At 30.1% G+C, this 17,145-nt stretch overlaps 3 protein-coding genes across 4 annotated transcripts; 2 read left to right on the forward strand and 1 right to left on the reverse strand.

Moving 5' to 3' along the window:
- Nucleotides 1-4,405: 4,405 nt before the first annotated feature.
- Nucleotides 4,406-10,759, forward strand: Mtap (Methylthioadenosine phosphorylase). Its single transcript, XM_088187040.1, has 5 exons — nucleotides 4,406-4,560; nucleotides 6,655-6,968; nucleotides 8,512-8,767; nucleotides 8,833-9,042; nucleotides 10,538-10,759. Exons 1-5 carry the CDS (start codon nucleotides 4,543-4,545, stop codon nucleotides 10,565-10,567), a joined length of 828 nt encoding a protein of 275 aa, XP_088043166.1. The 5' UTR covers nucleotides 4,406-4,542; the 3' UTR covers nucleotides 10,568-10,759.
- Coa7 (Cytochrome c oxidase assembly factor 7) lies at nucleotides 5,031-5,905 on the forward strand. The gene has a single exon (XM_088187050.1). The coding sequence runs from the start codon at nucleotides 5,090-5,092 to the stop codon at nucleotides 5,825-5,827; it is 738 nt and encodes a 245-aa protein (XP_088043176.1). The 5' UTR covers nucleotides 5,031-5,089; the 3' UTR covers nucleotides 5,828-5,905.
- On the reverse strand, nucleotides 10,760-16,152 carry mus312 (mutagen-sensitive 312). 2 transcript variants are annotated; one of them, XM_088187026.1, is made up of 6 exons: nucleotides 16,101-16,152; nucleotides 14,949-15,183; nucleotides 11,738-14,751; nucleotides 11,362-11,672; nucleotides 11,146-11,298; nucleotides 10,760-11,073 (listed from the first exon to the last, which is right to left on the reverse strand). In XM_088187026.1, the coding sequence occupies exons 2-6, from the start codon at nucleotides 15,035-15,037 to the stop codon at nucleotides 10,984-10,986; spliced, it is 3,657 nt and encodes a 1,218-aa protein (XP_088043152.1). In that variant the 5' UTR covers nucleotides 15,038-15,183; nucleotides 16,101-16,152; the 3' UTR covers nucleotides 10,760-10,983. The 2 variants fall into 2 exon arrangements, with proteins under 2 accessions (XP_088043152.1, XP_088043142.1); XM_088187016.1 differs by having other exon boundaries at nucleotides 15,964-16,107.
- Nucleotides 16,153-17,145: the final 993 nt, after the last annotated feature.

Raw genomic sequence — 17,145 nt, forward strand, 5'->3', positions numbered from 1 at the left:
AATTATTTTTAACGATGTTTAAAAGTTTATCAGACTGCAAACTTATAACTATTTGCAATTTATTTACATTATAAAAGTAATTCAGCAAAAGGTGTTGATTGCGATTAAGTGATTCACAAGTTTGTAGCCTCGAAAGCCAAGAAAGGAAATTTTATAATAGTCAAGATTTAACGTACAACAACACAAGCTCTTATCACAAATTTGTCAATTGTAAAATAGTTTATGAATTTTAAAATACACGTCATCGATTTTTAGTCTTCTGCTACGTCACAAAACTTACTTGTAGAGTACGCTCGGGATAAGGATTCCGGTTTGTTATTGTGTGCCTGAACCGTGTGGCCCAAAACAATTTCGCTCAGAATATTTTATTTTTTTATTTTAAAAGAAAATATAAGTTTATTTAACATACTAAGTTGGCAATTTCAACGGACAATTAAAAATATATTATATAATCGAAGAAACCAGACATTGATGTCATCAATTAAATACTTGCAAAATTCAAAATCTTTCACTAGTCAAAAAAATAATGAAGTCTTTAGCTATTAAATCATTAGGATCCATTGAATAAATTAAAAAATTATCATTGCCGCTACGATAAGAATAATAACTTTTTTAAGCCTTACAGAGAAAAGTGTAAAAAGACCAACAACGTACGGATAAATGGAAAAATAATTAAAATATTTTAATCCACGGGTAAAAGAACGAATAACTTACAATGTATATTTGAAGCCTTGATATCAATTAACCCAGATATTCCCAAGAAATTTTGTTCTCTTAAAATTTAATTTATAAATAAAAAACAGTGGCACGAGTTTAGTGACCTACCCATGGGACAGTGGGCATATCTGATATATAACACAAAATTATTTAAAATAAATCACTAGAGAAGATCGAACTTCTGTGCCACACTGCACTTTAATGACGAATACCAGCGTTGACGAATCAGCAACTGTCCTTAAAAGAGAAAGCGAGACAACGAAGTACACGCTACACCGCTTCTCCTTCTCATATATATGTACACGCACACAATAACAAACCGGCATCCTTATCCCGAGCGTACTCTACATGTATATTGTGTTAACCCGTTTTGCCGCACTGGGTAAACGCTTGATTTGTTACAACAAAAAATTAACAAAACAAAATAAATAAAGCCAACATAGAATCAATAAATGTTTAGATAATTGCTTTCAATTAATAAATTGATTTTAGTATTCTTAAATACATGTGTTACAGTTTTGTGCGACCCAACTAAACTATTTAACCCTTTGACCGCGCATGACACCTATAGCCGTCATCAAGAAAATCACCAGTTTACATTGGGCACCTAAAGGTGTCATGAACCTTTGAGCCTTGTAATATTTTTTTATTGTATTATTCAAGGTTGTTTAACACTTTAATTTATTGAAATAACTTACGGATTTTCTATAAGCAACAAATATTTCTTGATTTTTCTAAAATCCTAAAATTTGGTGCTAAATTTCTTGGATAAGTCAGGTAAATAATTTGAAATTATAATATAGTTTTTCAGAGAAATATTAATACCATCTTGTTTAGCTTTTATTAGGGTTAGAAAATTATGTTTAGGTTTGCATATCTTCACAATATATGTTTATTTTATCTTCAAAAGCAAATAATTAATTCGCTATATGCAAAATGATATTATTTTCATCCAGTACAGTACGATTGAGACCGGCAAGTTTTTCTGTGATGTTACACAAAAAGGTAAAAGACCATTCCACCATGCATTATTTTTCAGTTCTCTGTAAATTTCAATATTTTCTCGTAACAACAAAATAATTTCTTGGCATAATAGAAAAAACGTTCCAGATAATTTCCTCTGCTTTGCTAGCACACTGAGGTGTGTAAAAGAACATCGTTATAAACAGTGCATCGAACCGTAATTGTTTTCGTACCGGTTCGATTAAAAAAATATACATTGGTTCGGTTTCGTTTCGAAATAAACATCAGTTTTTAGGGTTTCAGTTTTTTAGTTTCGCTCTGAGTGATTATTTTTAAATGTTTTTATTTGTATTAAAAATTAATTTTTCTACCACAATTTAAATAATTTTATTTTATTATTTTCTACTATTTATAAGCAAACTATATTACTGAATACAATAATATAATATAAATAATAATAAATAAGAATTAATTAAAGGTATAATAATTAGAACTGCTAGTAAATATATGAAAAAAAACATAATTTATTCAACGAAACATATTTAACCAAAAACGGTTGAAATAAATAGCATTTTCATGTATATTTATTTATAATTTAAAAATATGAAAGTTTCCTTTAATTATTAATATATCAACGAATGTATTTTCATTTAAGCTATTTGGATTGTCTTGCAAAATAAACTTTAAGCTCTGGCTTAAAGTTTATTTTTGTTGTTAATTAGTGTTGAAAGGGCTTTCTCTGGAAAGCCCTTTCAACACTAGCTGGTGTTTCTGGAGCTCCTAAAATCACCATTACAATTTTGTATAAATAAGGATATATATTTCAATTTTCCTCCTTATCTTTGTACATAGTTAAATTTATTCAATATGATGTCCAGATCTGTAAAAATAGGAAATCTATGTGTCTATTGGCAGTTCCTTACTTCTTAAAATATCCTCTAAATCGTCTACCTTTTCATATGATACTAGATGATTGTGCTTGTTTGTTTGAGATTGAAATTGCTTTCTTTAAAAAATATATTTTTTGTTTTAAATATTTTTCAAATGTTACTGGGTGCTTGAATATGGACCGAACCGAAATAAACCGTTATTTTTTCGGTTTAGTTCCGGATTTCGTTCCGCCAAAAATAACAGGTTTTCCGATTTTTTGGGTCAGTTCTGGTTCGAAGCCCTAGTTATAAGTATTGTCCATTTCTTCCAAAAGATTCTTTGTTGATTTTGTTCCTATGTTTGAATATAATTCATATTTATAACGATTTTCGTTAAAGCATCTATTTCACTGATGGAAATACGTGCTGGCAAAATTTCTTTGTGTAATGTGCAGTGAAATGAAAAGAGATTTGTTAAATTGTATTTTTTCTTCATTAGCAAAATAAATCATTTTTCAGATCCGATCATAGAAGTACATCCATCAGTGTATACACAAACCAATTTTTTTATATCAATATTATTCATATACAGAAGAGTAGGTACTAACGCTAGTGTAAGGCGCTAGTGCAATTATATGCTGCTTTAAAATGTCTATGAAACTGAATTTGACAGTTATAAAACGTCCATTTGCTGTTCAACGTCAAACCTAACCTACACGAATTTACCAAACTCAACTTGACCTAACTTGCTCTAATTTAGTAAGGGAAATAAGCGGAAGAAGAACTACAGACAGGCGTTGCATCTGACCAATATTACTACGAACTTCTGATGAGAGTATTGGTGAATGTATATACCACTGCGACTGCGACGGCACGATTTTGTTGCTTTTAACGTGGATTCTTTCCTTCGAAGAAGAAAAGATAGTTTTTTGCGCCTTTCTATTGAGCAAAATTCGGTATAGATATGCTTCTTATTGTATGTCGTAATATTATACGCTTGATAACTGAGCGTTTTCACTGCAAGTGCGACGGTACGATTTTATTGTTTTTGACATGGATTCTAAACAGGAACGTCATTTATGAGGAAAGGCAGGTCGTGGAATTTGGTCCCCTTGAATTAAATCAAAAAAATTCATGTCATTTAATGAAATACCATGAATCTTACTGAAATCGAAATATTATAAAAATGAACATTAACTGGCAAATTCTTGCCCCCCTCTCACTCCGGAAAAAAGCTGAAATGACGTCTCTGGCCGTCTTGATGCATTTATTCGTCTGTGATGTTTATCTTGAATCATATGGCCGACTGCTGTGTGCTCTTCTCCATTTATAGCCGCGTGTCTGATTCCTGGATGTCTGATGTGACAGAGTGTTAGACATTTTATATGGTTGATTCGTGACATATCCGAGAATCGCAAAAGTATAGTGATCGATTGATCATTTGTATCGCTTATATAATCGACCAACGAAATATGTTCACAGCTTTAATAATTGAAATCTGTAAGATGAATACATTCCGAGCGTCGTTATTCGAGGTAAGTTACAATGGTAGTTTTTGTATCGCCAGATAGAAGTATTGTTTTGTACCTTTTGCCTGAATGAGTTGTTGCTTTCTTCGTTTGAACGTGTCGTTAAGTGAGCCTAGGCATTAACTGCGCAACTGTCCGGAGACCCCCCATAATGTGAAATGTGAATTTATTACTTTATCAAGGCGTATTTTATTACATTTATATAAATAAATATTTATGTTTTTAAATTTTAATATTTTTGTAGAATATAATTATTAATTTATTAAAACGTAAGACAAATTTATCAAGTATTTACATAACCTAAAATGTAAACAGTTCGTAATTGTGGCTTATCGCACACTCAAATCAAACAGCACTCGCCTATAAAATAAATTGTCACATTTATTGAGCTCATTCGTTGTTCCGGCGTTTACGGGGCCTCTCGTCTGTCACGTGAGAAGCTCTATCTCTGTTGTTATACCAATATGGCACTGAAAATCAAGGTATATACGTTGTTTGACTTATATAGTTAATAAAAAACTAAAATGCAAGGTTTTTCTCGCTTTTTATACCATATCGTTCGGATTATTATAAGATACTCCCTCGCTGGTTTGCGCAATCTATCGAACAATGTCAAGTATTGGCCCCAACGTGTTGCCAGGGAGAAAAAATATATTTGTCAGTTGCCCTGTGTATTTTTACTCATATAAATAAATAAAAATAAAAGATAACAACATTAATTTTAAAAAAGTAAGTTTCTGATACGACTGATATTTTTTTAAATTAAAAATAATACTTTAAAAAAAAATTTTTGATTTGTTATTTTTTATATTAAATGTATTTATTTTTCGGATATATTACTTTTTACTGATTTTTGTAATAATATATTAAAAAAACATATTACCATTTAAGTTGGACGTCTTTTTTGATGTTAAGGTATCAGTAAGATTGCGCAATATTTTTGACATCGATCACACGGCTGTGGATTGCGTCACAAATTGCAGGTTATCGTAAATTTGCTGAACTATTACGATGGCCGGCTTTAATTTTAAAAGTGAAGAAGATGTTAGAGATTTTTTGAAGAATCTGCTAATAGAATATCAGTTCGGATGTCATCGAGAGAAAAAACCGGAAGTTTGCCATCTCTTAGGTGATTATTTTGAAGCAATCACCAAAGACATGAAGGGCGCGGCCGATGTTTACAAGACGAATTGCGACGAGAACAATCACGCTCACTCCTGTCGGAAATTCGGCGGCTACGCTAGCGTGGGACGGGGTATGGAAAAGAATGTGTCGAATATAAACACCGCTCTAAAATATTTTGAAAAGGGATGCAAACTCGGCGATGGCAAATCGTGTTTCAGTCAAGGCTATTTGCTGACTTCCAATGTGTCTAACGTGTCACCTGACTTTGTGAAAGGAATCGAATGCCTCAAAATATCTTGCGACAAAGAAGTTTCCAATGCTTGCAATTATCTCTCCAGTATGTACATAACGGGTGTGCGAAAAGATTTTGAGCTACCCAAAAAGAATGAAATGTATAATCCAAACGATTATTACTTAAAATCAGATATGAAACAAGCGTTTAGGTACGCACAGATGGGATGCAAGCTAAATGATATCTACTCTTGTCACAACCTTAGTCATATGTATACTACGGGACAAGGTACAGAGAAGAATATTACTTTAGGTCAGGAATTCAAAAAACTTTCGGAAGAACTCCAAAAAGAAATTGAAGAAAGAACTATTAATTTTCAACAAGGCTTATAGTTATTTAAAAAAACACACTTTTTTGTTAAATCGTATAGTTAATTGTTAGTATAAAAATAAAATTATATAAAACCTTAATAGTGTGTTTTATTATTCATTATTATTTTTAATCACATATTTAAATCTCTTTATCTTACATAGAAATAAAGTGTCAACGACATTTGACATAGTTAACACAATTTTCGTGTGAGTATGACACATTTTAAAGTACAAAGACTTAAAACTATTATCCTTTATTATTTGACAATGTGAAAGTACCACCATCATCTTGCACTACCTTATTTGTCTGTGATTGTCCTTCGCCTTTGCAGTACCGTAACGTCCACATATCTCAGAATTCAACCGCAAGATTTGCACTTATACTCAGATTTCTAAAAATGAACTGCTTTGCATGCTTTGAATTGTTCATGCAGGACGTACATCCAACCCACCTGAGGGGTTGTATATTATTTATTTATTGTAAATCTTCCGTTGCAATATGACGGACATTAACCCAATAAGCTATAACGGGTTAAATACAATCAACAGCTACTAAGTAAATTGTGAGACATCAGACTGAAATCAAAGTCTGTAAATCAGTGATATCTATTTTTTGATTTTATTATAATGATTAATAATAGGAAAACCTAATCTGTGATTGTCGAACGGAAATAAAATGATATAATAATTACTAATTCTGATCTCTCAATCACCATTTATACGCAATTTAAATTTCTTTTGATTTTGTAGAATTGTCAATGTTTATGATTAGAATACTAAATTTCTTACAGATCGAATTTTTTATTTTCATATGTTGATGAATGAGAGATATTTTTATTTTCCATTAGATTGGGATAATCGGAGGAACAGGATTAGACGATCCGAAAATATTTGAAGATAAAAAAGAGATTTATGTTGACACTCCATATGGACCGCCGTCCGATGCAATCGTCGAAGGCACTATCAGCCAGATCCCGTGTGCTCTTCTGGCGAGACACGGTCGGAAACACAACATCATGCCTCACACCATCAACTACCAAGCCAACATTTGGGCGCTCAAATCCGTCGGCTGCACTCACATCTTGGTGACTTCAGCGTGCGGCTCACTTAAGGAAGAAATCCCTCCGGGATGTTTCGTTATCTTGGATAACGTAATCGATAGGTATTATTATGACCCCCTTATACTGAATTATGCCCCCAGACCAACATGTTTATCGGGATTCCTTTTCTTACCGAATTACTGATTTTTAAAACTAAATAGTCATACTATTTTCTTTTATTTCAAATAAAAAAATAGCTTATTTAAAATAAATTAATTAATTAAAATTAAAACATACAACACTATTAAATAATCAATCATTTTTTACAATAAATATTAAGAAGTAATAGAATTAAGGATTACTTGATGATATAGAAGTTTTAAATTAAATTGTTAATTTAAATAAAAGAAAGGAAAATTTGCTACATTTTTTAAAACAATTAAATTTACATAAAATAAAAGGCTAAATACAATTTATATGATTATTCAATAATTATTTACACAATTACTTACATAATTACTTACATTTCTATTGACACAATTATTTACATAATTTTTTTTATTATTTATTTACAATCTGTTTATACATAATCAATAAGTAATTTTTTTATTATGATATTGGCATGTAAAGAAAACATAACATTGGATGCCTCTCCATATTTATTATTACAAAATCTAATTTATATACTATCTCCAATGAAATCTAAAAAATATCTTAAAATAAAACAATTTGTTTACTTGAGCAACACATTTAATCGTATTTTCTCTAAATATACCCGAGAAACTAATGCTGCTCTAAAATATATGGTCTTGATGAGCCTATATTTTGTTTCGAAATGCGGGACAATGAGACACTACTTCTCAACAAAAAAAATGCTTTTTCACCTTCGAAAAACATGCGAATAGAATGTTTTTCGGCATATCTACTATGACTGAAATTCTAAGAATTCGTTCGTTAAACAAAACAAAATGTTGGAAAAGCTTACCCTTTATTAACGTTAAAAGCTTATCTCAAAAACAGGTGCGCGTTGCAAATTTTTGTTAACTTCCTTTTACGTTTTTGTATTTATTGTTTAAGACGCAAAGATTATAGTTAATCAGTTCAATAGTTCAATCGGTGTTAAATTATATTATACAAAACAAAAGCCAATACGGATCCGATCTTATATTATATATCAAATTTGTTCCAAACATTATCAGCTATTGTATAGATATACAATATGTTCTCTCATTTTTTTCTGAATTAATTCAATCGCAGCTACTCTTAACTCTGATGATTTGGAAAAGCTGAAATGACGTCCCTGATCAAAAAGTAAATTCAAAATAATAAACTAAGCATTTTCATTTTGTGGCCCTCACTGATCAGTAATTCGCACAGTTTCATTAAGTTTAACGAATACTAAATAATAAACGAATAATTAATATAATTATTACTAACCAATAATTATTTTTAATTAAATAATATTTATATATATTAATAAATTAATATCAGTAAAAACCGAGAAAAATTTTACTATTTGTACGAAGATGTACGAACAAAACTAATCAATCTCGTAACAGATAGAGAAAAATTTTTTTTTTAAATCGATCAGTGTCGGGCTCTTTCACCCGCTTTTATCTAATAAATATATTTATTTAAAATTGGTAACTGAATAAATTGTTATAGAACCTGTGGTCGCAAGCAAACTTTGTACGACGGAACCAACCCGGATGCGAAAGGAATCTGTCACATCCCAATGGAGCCCGTATTCTGTCCACGCACTAGAAAAGTGCTAATAAAAGCTATCCATAATCTTGGCTTTAAATGTATTGATGGTGGTACTTGCGTTACGATTCAAGGTCCCCGTTTTTCGACTAAAGCTGAAAGTAACGTTTATAGGTCCTGGGGATCTGATATAATCAATATGACGGTGATGCCTGAGGTTAGTATTGAACAAGAAATTTATTAAATGCTAATGAAGCTATATGCTTAAAATTATTATTTTAGGTTGTATTGGCTAAAGAAGCTGGTATATGCTATGCAAATCTATCAGTGGTTACCGATTATGATTGTTGGAGAGATGCAGGAGAAAATGTGAACGCTAGTGACGTGGTCGAAATGTTCAAGAAGAACGTAGATAAGATCAAATCAATTATTGTGGAAGCTGTGAAGATTATCGCATCGGAGGATTGGACTGAGACTACTAACGATCTTCAGGTACATCTAGAATATCAGACTTGTCCATTTTTTATAGTTTATTTACTATATATGTAGAAATCTAAAACAAATAAGCTTGTGTGTCTTTTATAATAATACAAGTTTTAAGTTGTACTTTAAATCCAACAAAAGTTATATTAAACTCTGACAAATAAAAACAACAGTCATTTAATTGGCTATGACTATATTTCCATGATGCCACTGATCGAGTTATATTTTTTTTATATAAGTAAGACAAGTATAGTAAATTTAATGGCATTTTCAAACATAAAACATAGGTTCACATCTAATGAAGGAGTCTTCAAAAGTAAACTCGATTTGAATTTCTATTTAATAATTTTTAGTTAAATTTAATAAGTGAAAACTTCAAGGCTGAAATTTGTTAACTGACAGTTCTATTGCAAATTAGTTTTAATATCCACTGCACTAAGTTTTGTGTGCTTTTTCAAAAACACATTGACATTGCTCGTAAACATCTAATGATCCATTAGTTATTTATGTCCTATATGAAACTAGTTTACAGAATTCTTGAGTCGCCATCTATAATTTGAAATCCTTGAGTAACCAAATACTCCCTCTTAATCGAAAAAGTTCAGTTCTTTAGATTTCTTTGTATGAGAATATTTATATTTTTGAATCCTAGTTCGCTTCTTTTATGAGCGTTTGTTGAGCTCTATATGTTGAGTTCTTTCAGAAAGTTGTATGTCGCTAAGCATTTCTTCAAACTACCGAAGGGTGCTGTTTACATTTCAACTATTCTCTTCGTCGGAACATTTTCGAGAGACAATCGATTAAAATTCTATGGGGTTTTTTTTATCATACCAAGTATTATTTTTGATCATCTTGACACATTCGGGTAAGCTGTTAGGTAACGATAGTCTTAATTTAATTTAAATAAATAAATATCCTTTTTGCCATAAAAATATACTGATATTCGTCTCTGTAGGTTCACACTTTTTTATCGAAAATAACTTTAAAAGAAAAATATTGGTTCGTAACATAAATCTGTGAAAGAATGTAAAATATTAATTTATTGATATTAAATATTTATTTTAAAAATATGATAAAAATATTTGAGGTTATGTCATGTGTGTCTTTAAAAAAATATCCTTAGCTGTTTTAATGTAATAAATTGTTCATATGTTTTTATCTATCATCGAATAAAAGATCTGATATGACCGAATGTTTCAGCTGTAGATTTAAAATGGCAAAAATCAAAGATAAAAATACCTAAAATAACATTACTGTTTACTTTTTAAGATTCTGATCATTATCTCCAACATAAAATTTTGTATTATTGTAAAATTATCCGTTAACATGTAGCCTTGTTATTTACATATGACGTAATATAAACATTTAATTACCAATATTGTATGATAAAAAAACTGGAATACTTTCAAATCCGGTATAATGTTTAAAATTAAATTTATCTTACTTTTTATGATGTACTTTAAAACTCACACAATTAATTAAATGTATTTATTTTATTTTTCAGAATGTCATCAAGTCTGCAATAATGTATTGAATATTCACCATAACATTGCTCTGATTAAATATTTTTTATTTCTTACATAACAAAATTTATTATTTTTATATTTTTTTTTTTATACAATATTAAACTTATGAATCAAATTAAATGGGCTTCATTTTATATTTATTAATGTGCACCGATTGTTTATTTACACGTATTTTTACCAACAATAAAAAATGCAATATATCTTTTGTAGTTTTTATTTACATTTTTTAAAATAATAATAATAGTTTATATATACACAATAAAAATTCAAAATGAATGCAAAAATCAGATTGTTTTAAAAATATACAAAATCAATCTATAAAAATAAATGCAAACAATTACATGATATGTAATGTATATATCTTTAAAAAACATTAAAATTAGATATTTACATATAATAATAAAAATATACAATTAATTAAACACTATTTTTTAGTTCTTGGACATCTTTTTCCTTGTTCTTTTGCATTTATCTTGATTGTAATACATTTTCTATCCAAAAATCGCATCAAATCCTGTAAACAAATAAAGAAATATCTTATATTTTCATAAATACACACACACACATAAATATTACATAAAGCTACCTTAGGATTATAATTGAATCCGTTCTCTTTCAATCCACGATGAACCATTTCAATATCAATGGGCTCATATTTCAAAACAGCATTTCTCAGTTTACTTCTGACTACCAAATAATTATGAAACGCTATATGTAAAGGCACACTACAACTGTGAATCTAAAATAAACAAATATGATAATTATCTCAATCATAAATATAATAATATATTCAACAATTTACTTTAATATTCTTCCTCAACGGAAGTATCACATCATCAATATTATAATCGATATATTTAATATGTTTAAAGTCGCAGTCTTTTTCGTACATATTTACATTGTTTAAATCTTCAGAGTGTTGAGTAATTTTTTTTAACGTTACATTCTCATCGTTGTTCATAGAATCATTAGACCAATCGTCTACTGCAGCTTCGGTAACAATTTGATCTGATCGGACTTCTTCTAGTTTACGTTTCTTCCTTTCTTTTTGAAAATCTTTAATGTTTACTGTTGGATGCGTCTGTTCATAGATATGCTCAAGTATTTGTACAGCTGTAATTTATAGCATAAATTAAATTTGAAACTGTAATAAACATATTAAAAGATTCTATAAATACCTCGTTTCCTTTTAATCGGTTTCAAACCGTACTTGGAAAGTTCTTCAGCAATATCTGGACTTCCCAAAGAATTAAAATCTATAAGCGGAGTGACATTCTCAGTCTTCAGTATATATTTGGAGTTTTCTGGAGTTTCTGCATTACATTTATCGTTCATCATTGTTCGGTATAAATTATGAATCGGTGATTTAGATGAAACCGTTATATCTTCGTTATGTTTCTGATCATCAATAGATTTATCATTAAGTTTTATAAGCTCTTCATTCTGACGAATAGATTGGCAATCAACATAATTATTTGACTGAATGTTTGTAGAATCGAATGAATATATTGTATCTAGAATTGAACTTCTATACATTTTAGAATGGACCGTTGGTTTAATATTTTGATTATCATCACTACAATTTGATTGAGGAGCATTATTCAAAGCTAGTTCTGATTCTTTTTGATCGTCTCGAAAAATTAATTGTGATTTACTATTTTGATGCAACTTATTCACTGAGTAATCGAGTTCATCATCAGATATCACAAATACTTGACTAGACTCTGTACTTTCTTGTAAAGAATTATTGATTGAATTGCCTTTCATTTCTTCAAAACTTCTACTAGAATACAACTCATTTAATCTGTCATTTTCGTTTATATTAGTCTTATTGATTTCTTCACTTTTATTCATCGAAACACTGGGAGAAGAATGAGTTTTATCTATATCTAAAATTGAACTTCGATACATTTTTGAATGAACTGTTTTTTGATCATCTTGACTGAAAAGCAATTGAGAATCTTTATTTTTTGACTGTGATCTAAGCATTTCCCTTTTATCTTCCAATTCTTCATCACTACTAACAAAATTTCGAGATTTTGATTTAATTTTATTAATCCTTTTTAGCGAATAATCAAGTTCATCGTCTAATATCACAAATACTTGACTAGAGTCAACGTTGTCTTGTGAAGTGTTCTTCTCTAACGAATTATTGATAGTTGTATCTTTAGAACATAAAACAGGGAGCTCTTTCACGTCTTTGTAACTCTTACCAGAACACAAACTCTTTGATGTAATAACTTCCTTCAAATTTTCTATTGATTTATTTATAAAAACGTTAGATTCATTATTTTCTGTGAATTTTGAATTGCTACTTTTATCTGATGAAGTATTACCTTCATTTGAATATAAAATTGAACTTCTATGCATTTTAGAATGAACTAAATCTTCATTTAATATAGGACTTGTTTTAAACATTGTTTCTTCCATTTCTTCATCGCTACTGATAAAATATTGATATTTTGCCTGTAATTCAGGATTTTGATAAAGTGATTTTACCGAAAAATCACGTTCATCATCTGATATTACAAATATCTGGCTTAAATTATCCTCCTTATTTTCCGGTAAAAAAGTATTCATATTTTCCCTTTCATCAGAAGTGTTCATATTGTAGCTTCTACTTGAGCACAAACTCAATTTATCATCCTCGTTATCTAATGTTTTTAGTGAACGTTGGTCTACGTTACCATCATTTAAAATTCCATCAGTGTCTTTATCAATTTCTTTAAAAGAAGATACGTGATAAGATTTTTCAGAAACAATAAGAGAAGTATCGCTCATATTACATCTTTCACTGGAATGAGAAACACTCGATTTATTTTCTTTGTTATCTATATTTTGCAGTGATAGTTTCTTTATATTGTCATCATTCAAACATAAATCGGAAGAGCCGTTTACATCATTTTCACCATTTTTTGAAGACAACTTATCACCATCCGATTCCTTATCAACTTCCACAAAAGAAGACTCATAATAAGATTCATAATGAATAATTCCATTATTATCTTCAGACAATGAATCATTCTTATAACTATACGACATAGAACGATGTTTTAGACTATTTTCATTCAATTGATTCATCTTATCTTTTAATATATCTAATTCTTCATCACAATTTGATAGATCAATCTTATCGATTATAATGCTGTCTTGGTTAACGTCCGTGTTAGATTCAAAAGTATCCCCAAAAATATCCGGTGAATCGCTTCGATTACGGGGCATCGTATTAATATTGTTTTTATGAGCATCCATTATCAACTCGTTTGATTTATACGGAGAATCAACAATTCTAGGAATAATTTCTTTGTTAATCTCTGAATATTTTCCTGTCAATAGTAAATCAAAGTTTCGTTTATATAAACAGTGTTCTTGAATATTGATCGGTTCTACGTGCCTTTCGGGACTCTTTTCTCTTCCGGGAATAACTCTCCAATCTTTTAATAAGCAACCGACTTTTGAAGAAGACGGAACTATTAAATCTCGTACATAATAATTATTAATCTCGTCAACAGAATCCTTATACGGTAATCGATTCTTATTGAAGCAGCAATTTGTAACGCACAAGCTTTCTTTTAGAATCTCGCTATGAATATCGTATCTTCTGTCATTTGAAGAATGTTTTTGATTTACGAAGTTTTCGTTCAAAATTTGAGAAACATTATCGTTGATTAATTGATGTTTTTCTTTGTTGGTAAGTTTAATCAAATGATAATTCCCTCTTTTTCTATTATTTAGTTTTTTCGACAATTCTGTCTTACTTACAGATGCGGATTTTATCTTAAAACCGAACTCTTCTAGAGTCTTCCTTATCTTTGACAATCTGGTATCATTCGAATGACTCGGAATCACTTCATTGTCCGAATGCTTGTTACTGTAGTCAGATATTGACTTTGATAGGGCAATCGCTAATTGCAGCTCTTCGGAATTAACATCCACGGAGTTTGCTTTGCAGACTTTATCGAAGTCACTAGCATATGTTCTTAAATCGTGCGATTTAACATTATTTGCCTTTTTCTTTGTTTTTCTCTTAGGTGCTGCTTTTTTTACCACTGTTTTATTAGGTCTCTTCTTTACAAACTCTATACTATCGTCCAAATCGCTCTCCATCACACATTCTTCTTTAGGTTTGAAATATTTACTCGTTACTTCAAAATTATCTTTTCTGGAGTCTCGAATCGACTGATCAGATTTACTATAAAATTATAAAAAAAATAACATTAATATTACATAAAAGGAAATTCATAGACATCTCTCTCAAAGTGATTCTTTATTATAATTCAATATGTACATTATAAATGAAAATAATATATACTTATATATATATATAAACATACTTTTATAACTAATTTTCAACTGAACAACTTTCTAAGTAAATAATAAAATATTAACCTGTTTGTAAAACCTCCTATATTTTTAAGTTTTGCAAATAGGAACTTTTCCATTAGCCAAGATTTATTTGTAGGGTAGACTAAAATCATCGTTGTACTCCATATCTTTTTCTATCTTTTCAGAGGTGCGCCATGTAACCAAGTCGAAAAGCATACGACGCTCAATTTCTTCCTCAGATTCAACGTAGACTTGTCTATCCAAAAATCCTCGAAATTTCTCAAGTCGAGACCCATACCTGTGAAAAAAACAAATTTTAGAATTCAATATTATATATCACTGTAAAAGATAATTTTCTCGATTCAGCGATATTCTGACAATACTGAAAATTATGGGGTATTCTATACGTTTTTGAATGAAGCGATTAAGACTATGGCCCCTCTTAATGAGTGTTTCATTATTAACCTCTTAACTGGCCAGTTTCTTAATATGTGATTAAAAATAGTTGATTTTTAAAGAGCAGTTAAATATACCCATCATAAAATAAACAGAATGATATAATATAAGGTATGACTAAATTAGTATCTCCCACTGAAAATGCTTTTTGAAATTCAATTGCGACTTTTTGCATCACGCCCGTTATGTATGAAGCTTCAAATATAATATAATTACCTAGTCATGAACGGTTAAGTAGGGCTTTATTGCGCAAAAGTTCTGGCAAAAATAAGATCCACAAATAAACGATAAGCATTGCCTGTTTATAACTAGGCACACTGAAATATGGAAGACGGACATCTTATAGCTATTATGAGCATAATTAAATTTAACATTAAATCTTCATTGATCATTCATCATCAGTCACTGAATTCCCTTAGCAATCAGGATGGCTTTTGGAAACTTTGAACATTAAGTTGAAAACGTTGCATTTTCACCAAATAAGAAAATAGTACTATAATTAGTCTGATTATATAGGGTTTTCGGCACAATCAGTAACAATCAGTATAAATCAATACAATAAATACAGTTTGGTTTATAACAGTTACGTATATTATTTGAAATAGCATTTGTTGGTACTAACGACATATAAGCGCCGAAGGCTATCGTGTAAACGGCTATGCCGAGTCCAAAAATACGTTGTAATCGAACGTAAGGCGTCCCGGCGCAAGATCTGGGACCTTGGAAACGTTTAGGAACCGCCATCGTCCCTCCACTTACCTCAGACAGAGAGCAGGGCTGCCAACACTATCACGTGAGGTTATGTTTGTTCGATGTTACCCCGTTGAAGTTAAATTAAATAAATATTTAACATAAAACTATATTAAATATTTTAAATAAGTGATATTCTTTGCTTTTCAACTTACATGTATCTATTGATTATAAACTAAACAAGACATGTATTTTTAATAGTATTACAGAGGCGTGATGAGAGACGTCATTGGGGGGGGGGGGGGGCAGGTTATTCGGATTATCCCTCAAATAAATCTAAAACACTCTCGAATCTATCCCAAAAATATTTTTTTAAATATGTAGTTTCAGTGAAATCTATCGAAATACATATTCGCCGATAGATAATATGATTTCAACTTTTCCACGTTTAGTAATTGTTGCGTGTAGGGATACGCGTGCCGGTTAGTTCTTAGTTCTGAATCCAAAACACGTGGGTTTGTGTGTAAACCTTTATTGAGAAATGTTACAGTGAATGCCATTTTTCAATAAATTTATTTTCCACTAGTCCAAATACATTTTCACCGGTAGATACATATTTCTACAAGGACAATTTAAATGAGAATTGTTTGCACATTACTGTTGGACAAATTAGTTGCGAGCGAGCATTACTTAGAACAACGAACAGCATATGAAAAATTCTCTGCAACGAATACTTTTCCAAAGATTTGCCTTACCCTTATGGGATTCGTTTTATGGAGCAAAGTATTTATTTGAATGCAAATATCTCTTAAAATAATTCCTTGTTAAATAACACCCTATTTCTACTAGCGAACATATAATTTAACTAATACGCGCGAGTGTAATTACAAGTTGCTCTAAAATGTCTATGAAACACAATTTGCCAGTTGCAAAATGCGCATTTACTTTTCAAACTCAAACCTAAACTAATGATATTCTAAAACTATAATTAGTTTTAGAAATTTCATTAGATCAAGTCTAAAATACAAGAGCTTATAACCATTGGTTTCTAAGCATGACGCCAACATTCTTAACAAGTAGCGAAATTTTAAGTCAAAGCTTATAACAAATCATA

The sequence above is a fragment of the Plectrocnemia conspersa genome, unplaced genomic scaffold (genome assembly GCF_051122295.1).
Source record: "Plectrocnemia conspersa isolate PC_06_02 unplaced genomic scaffold, ASM5112229v1 ptg000001l, whole genome shotgun sequence".
Classification (NCBI taxonomy): domain Eukaryota; kingdom Metazoa; phylum Arthropoda; class Insecta; order Trichoptera; family Polycentropodidae; genus Plectrocnemia; species Plectrocnemia conspersa.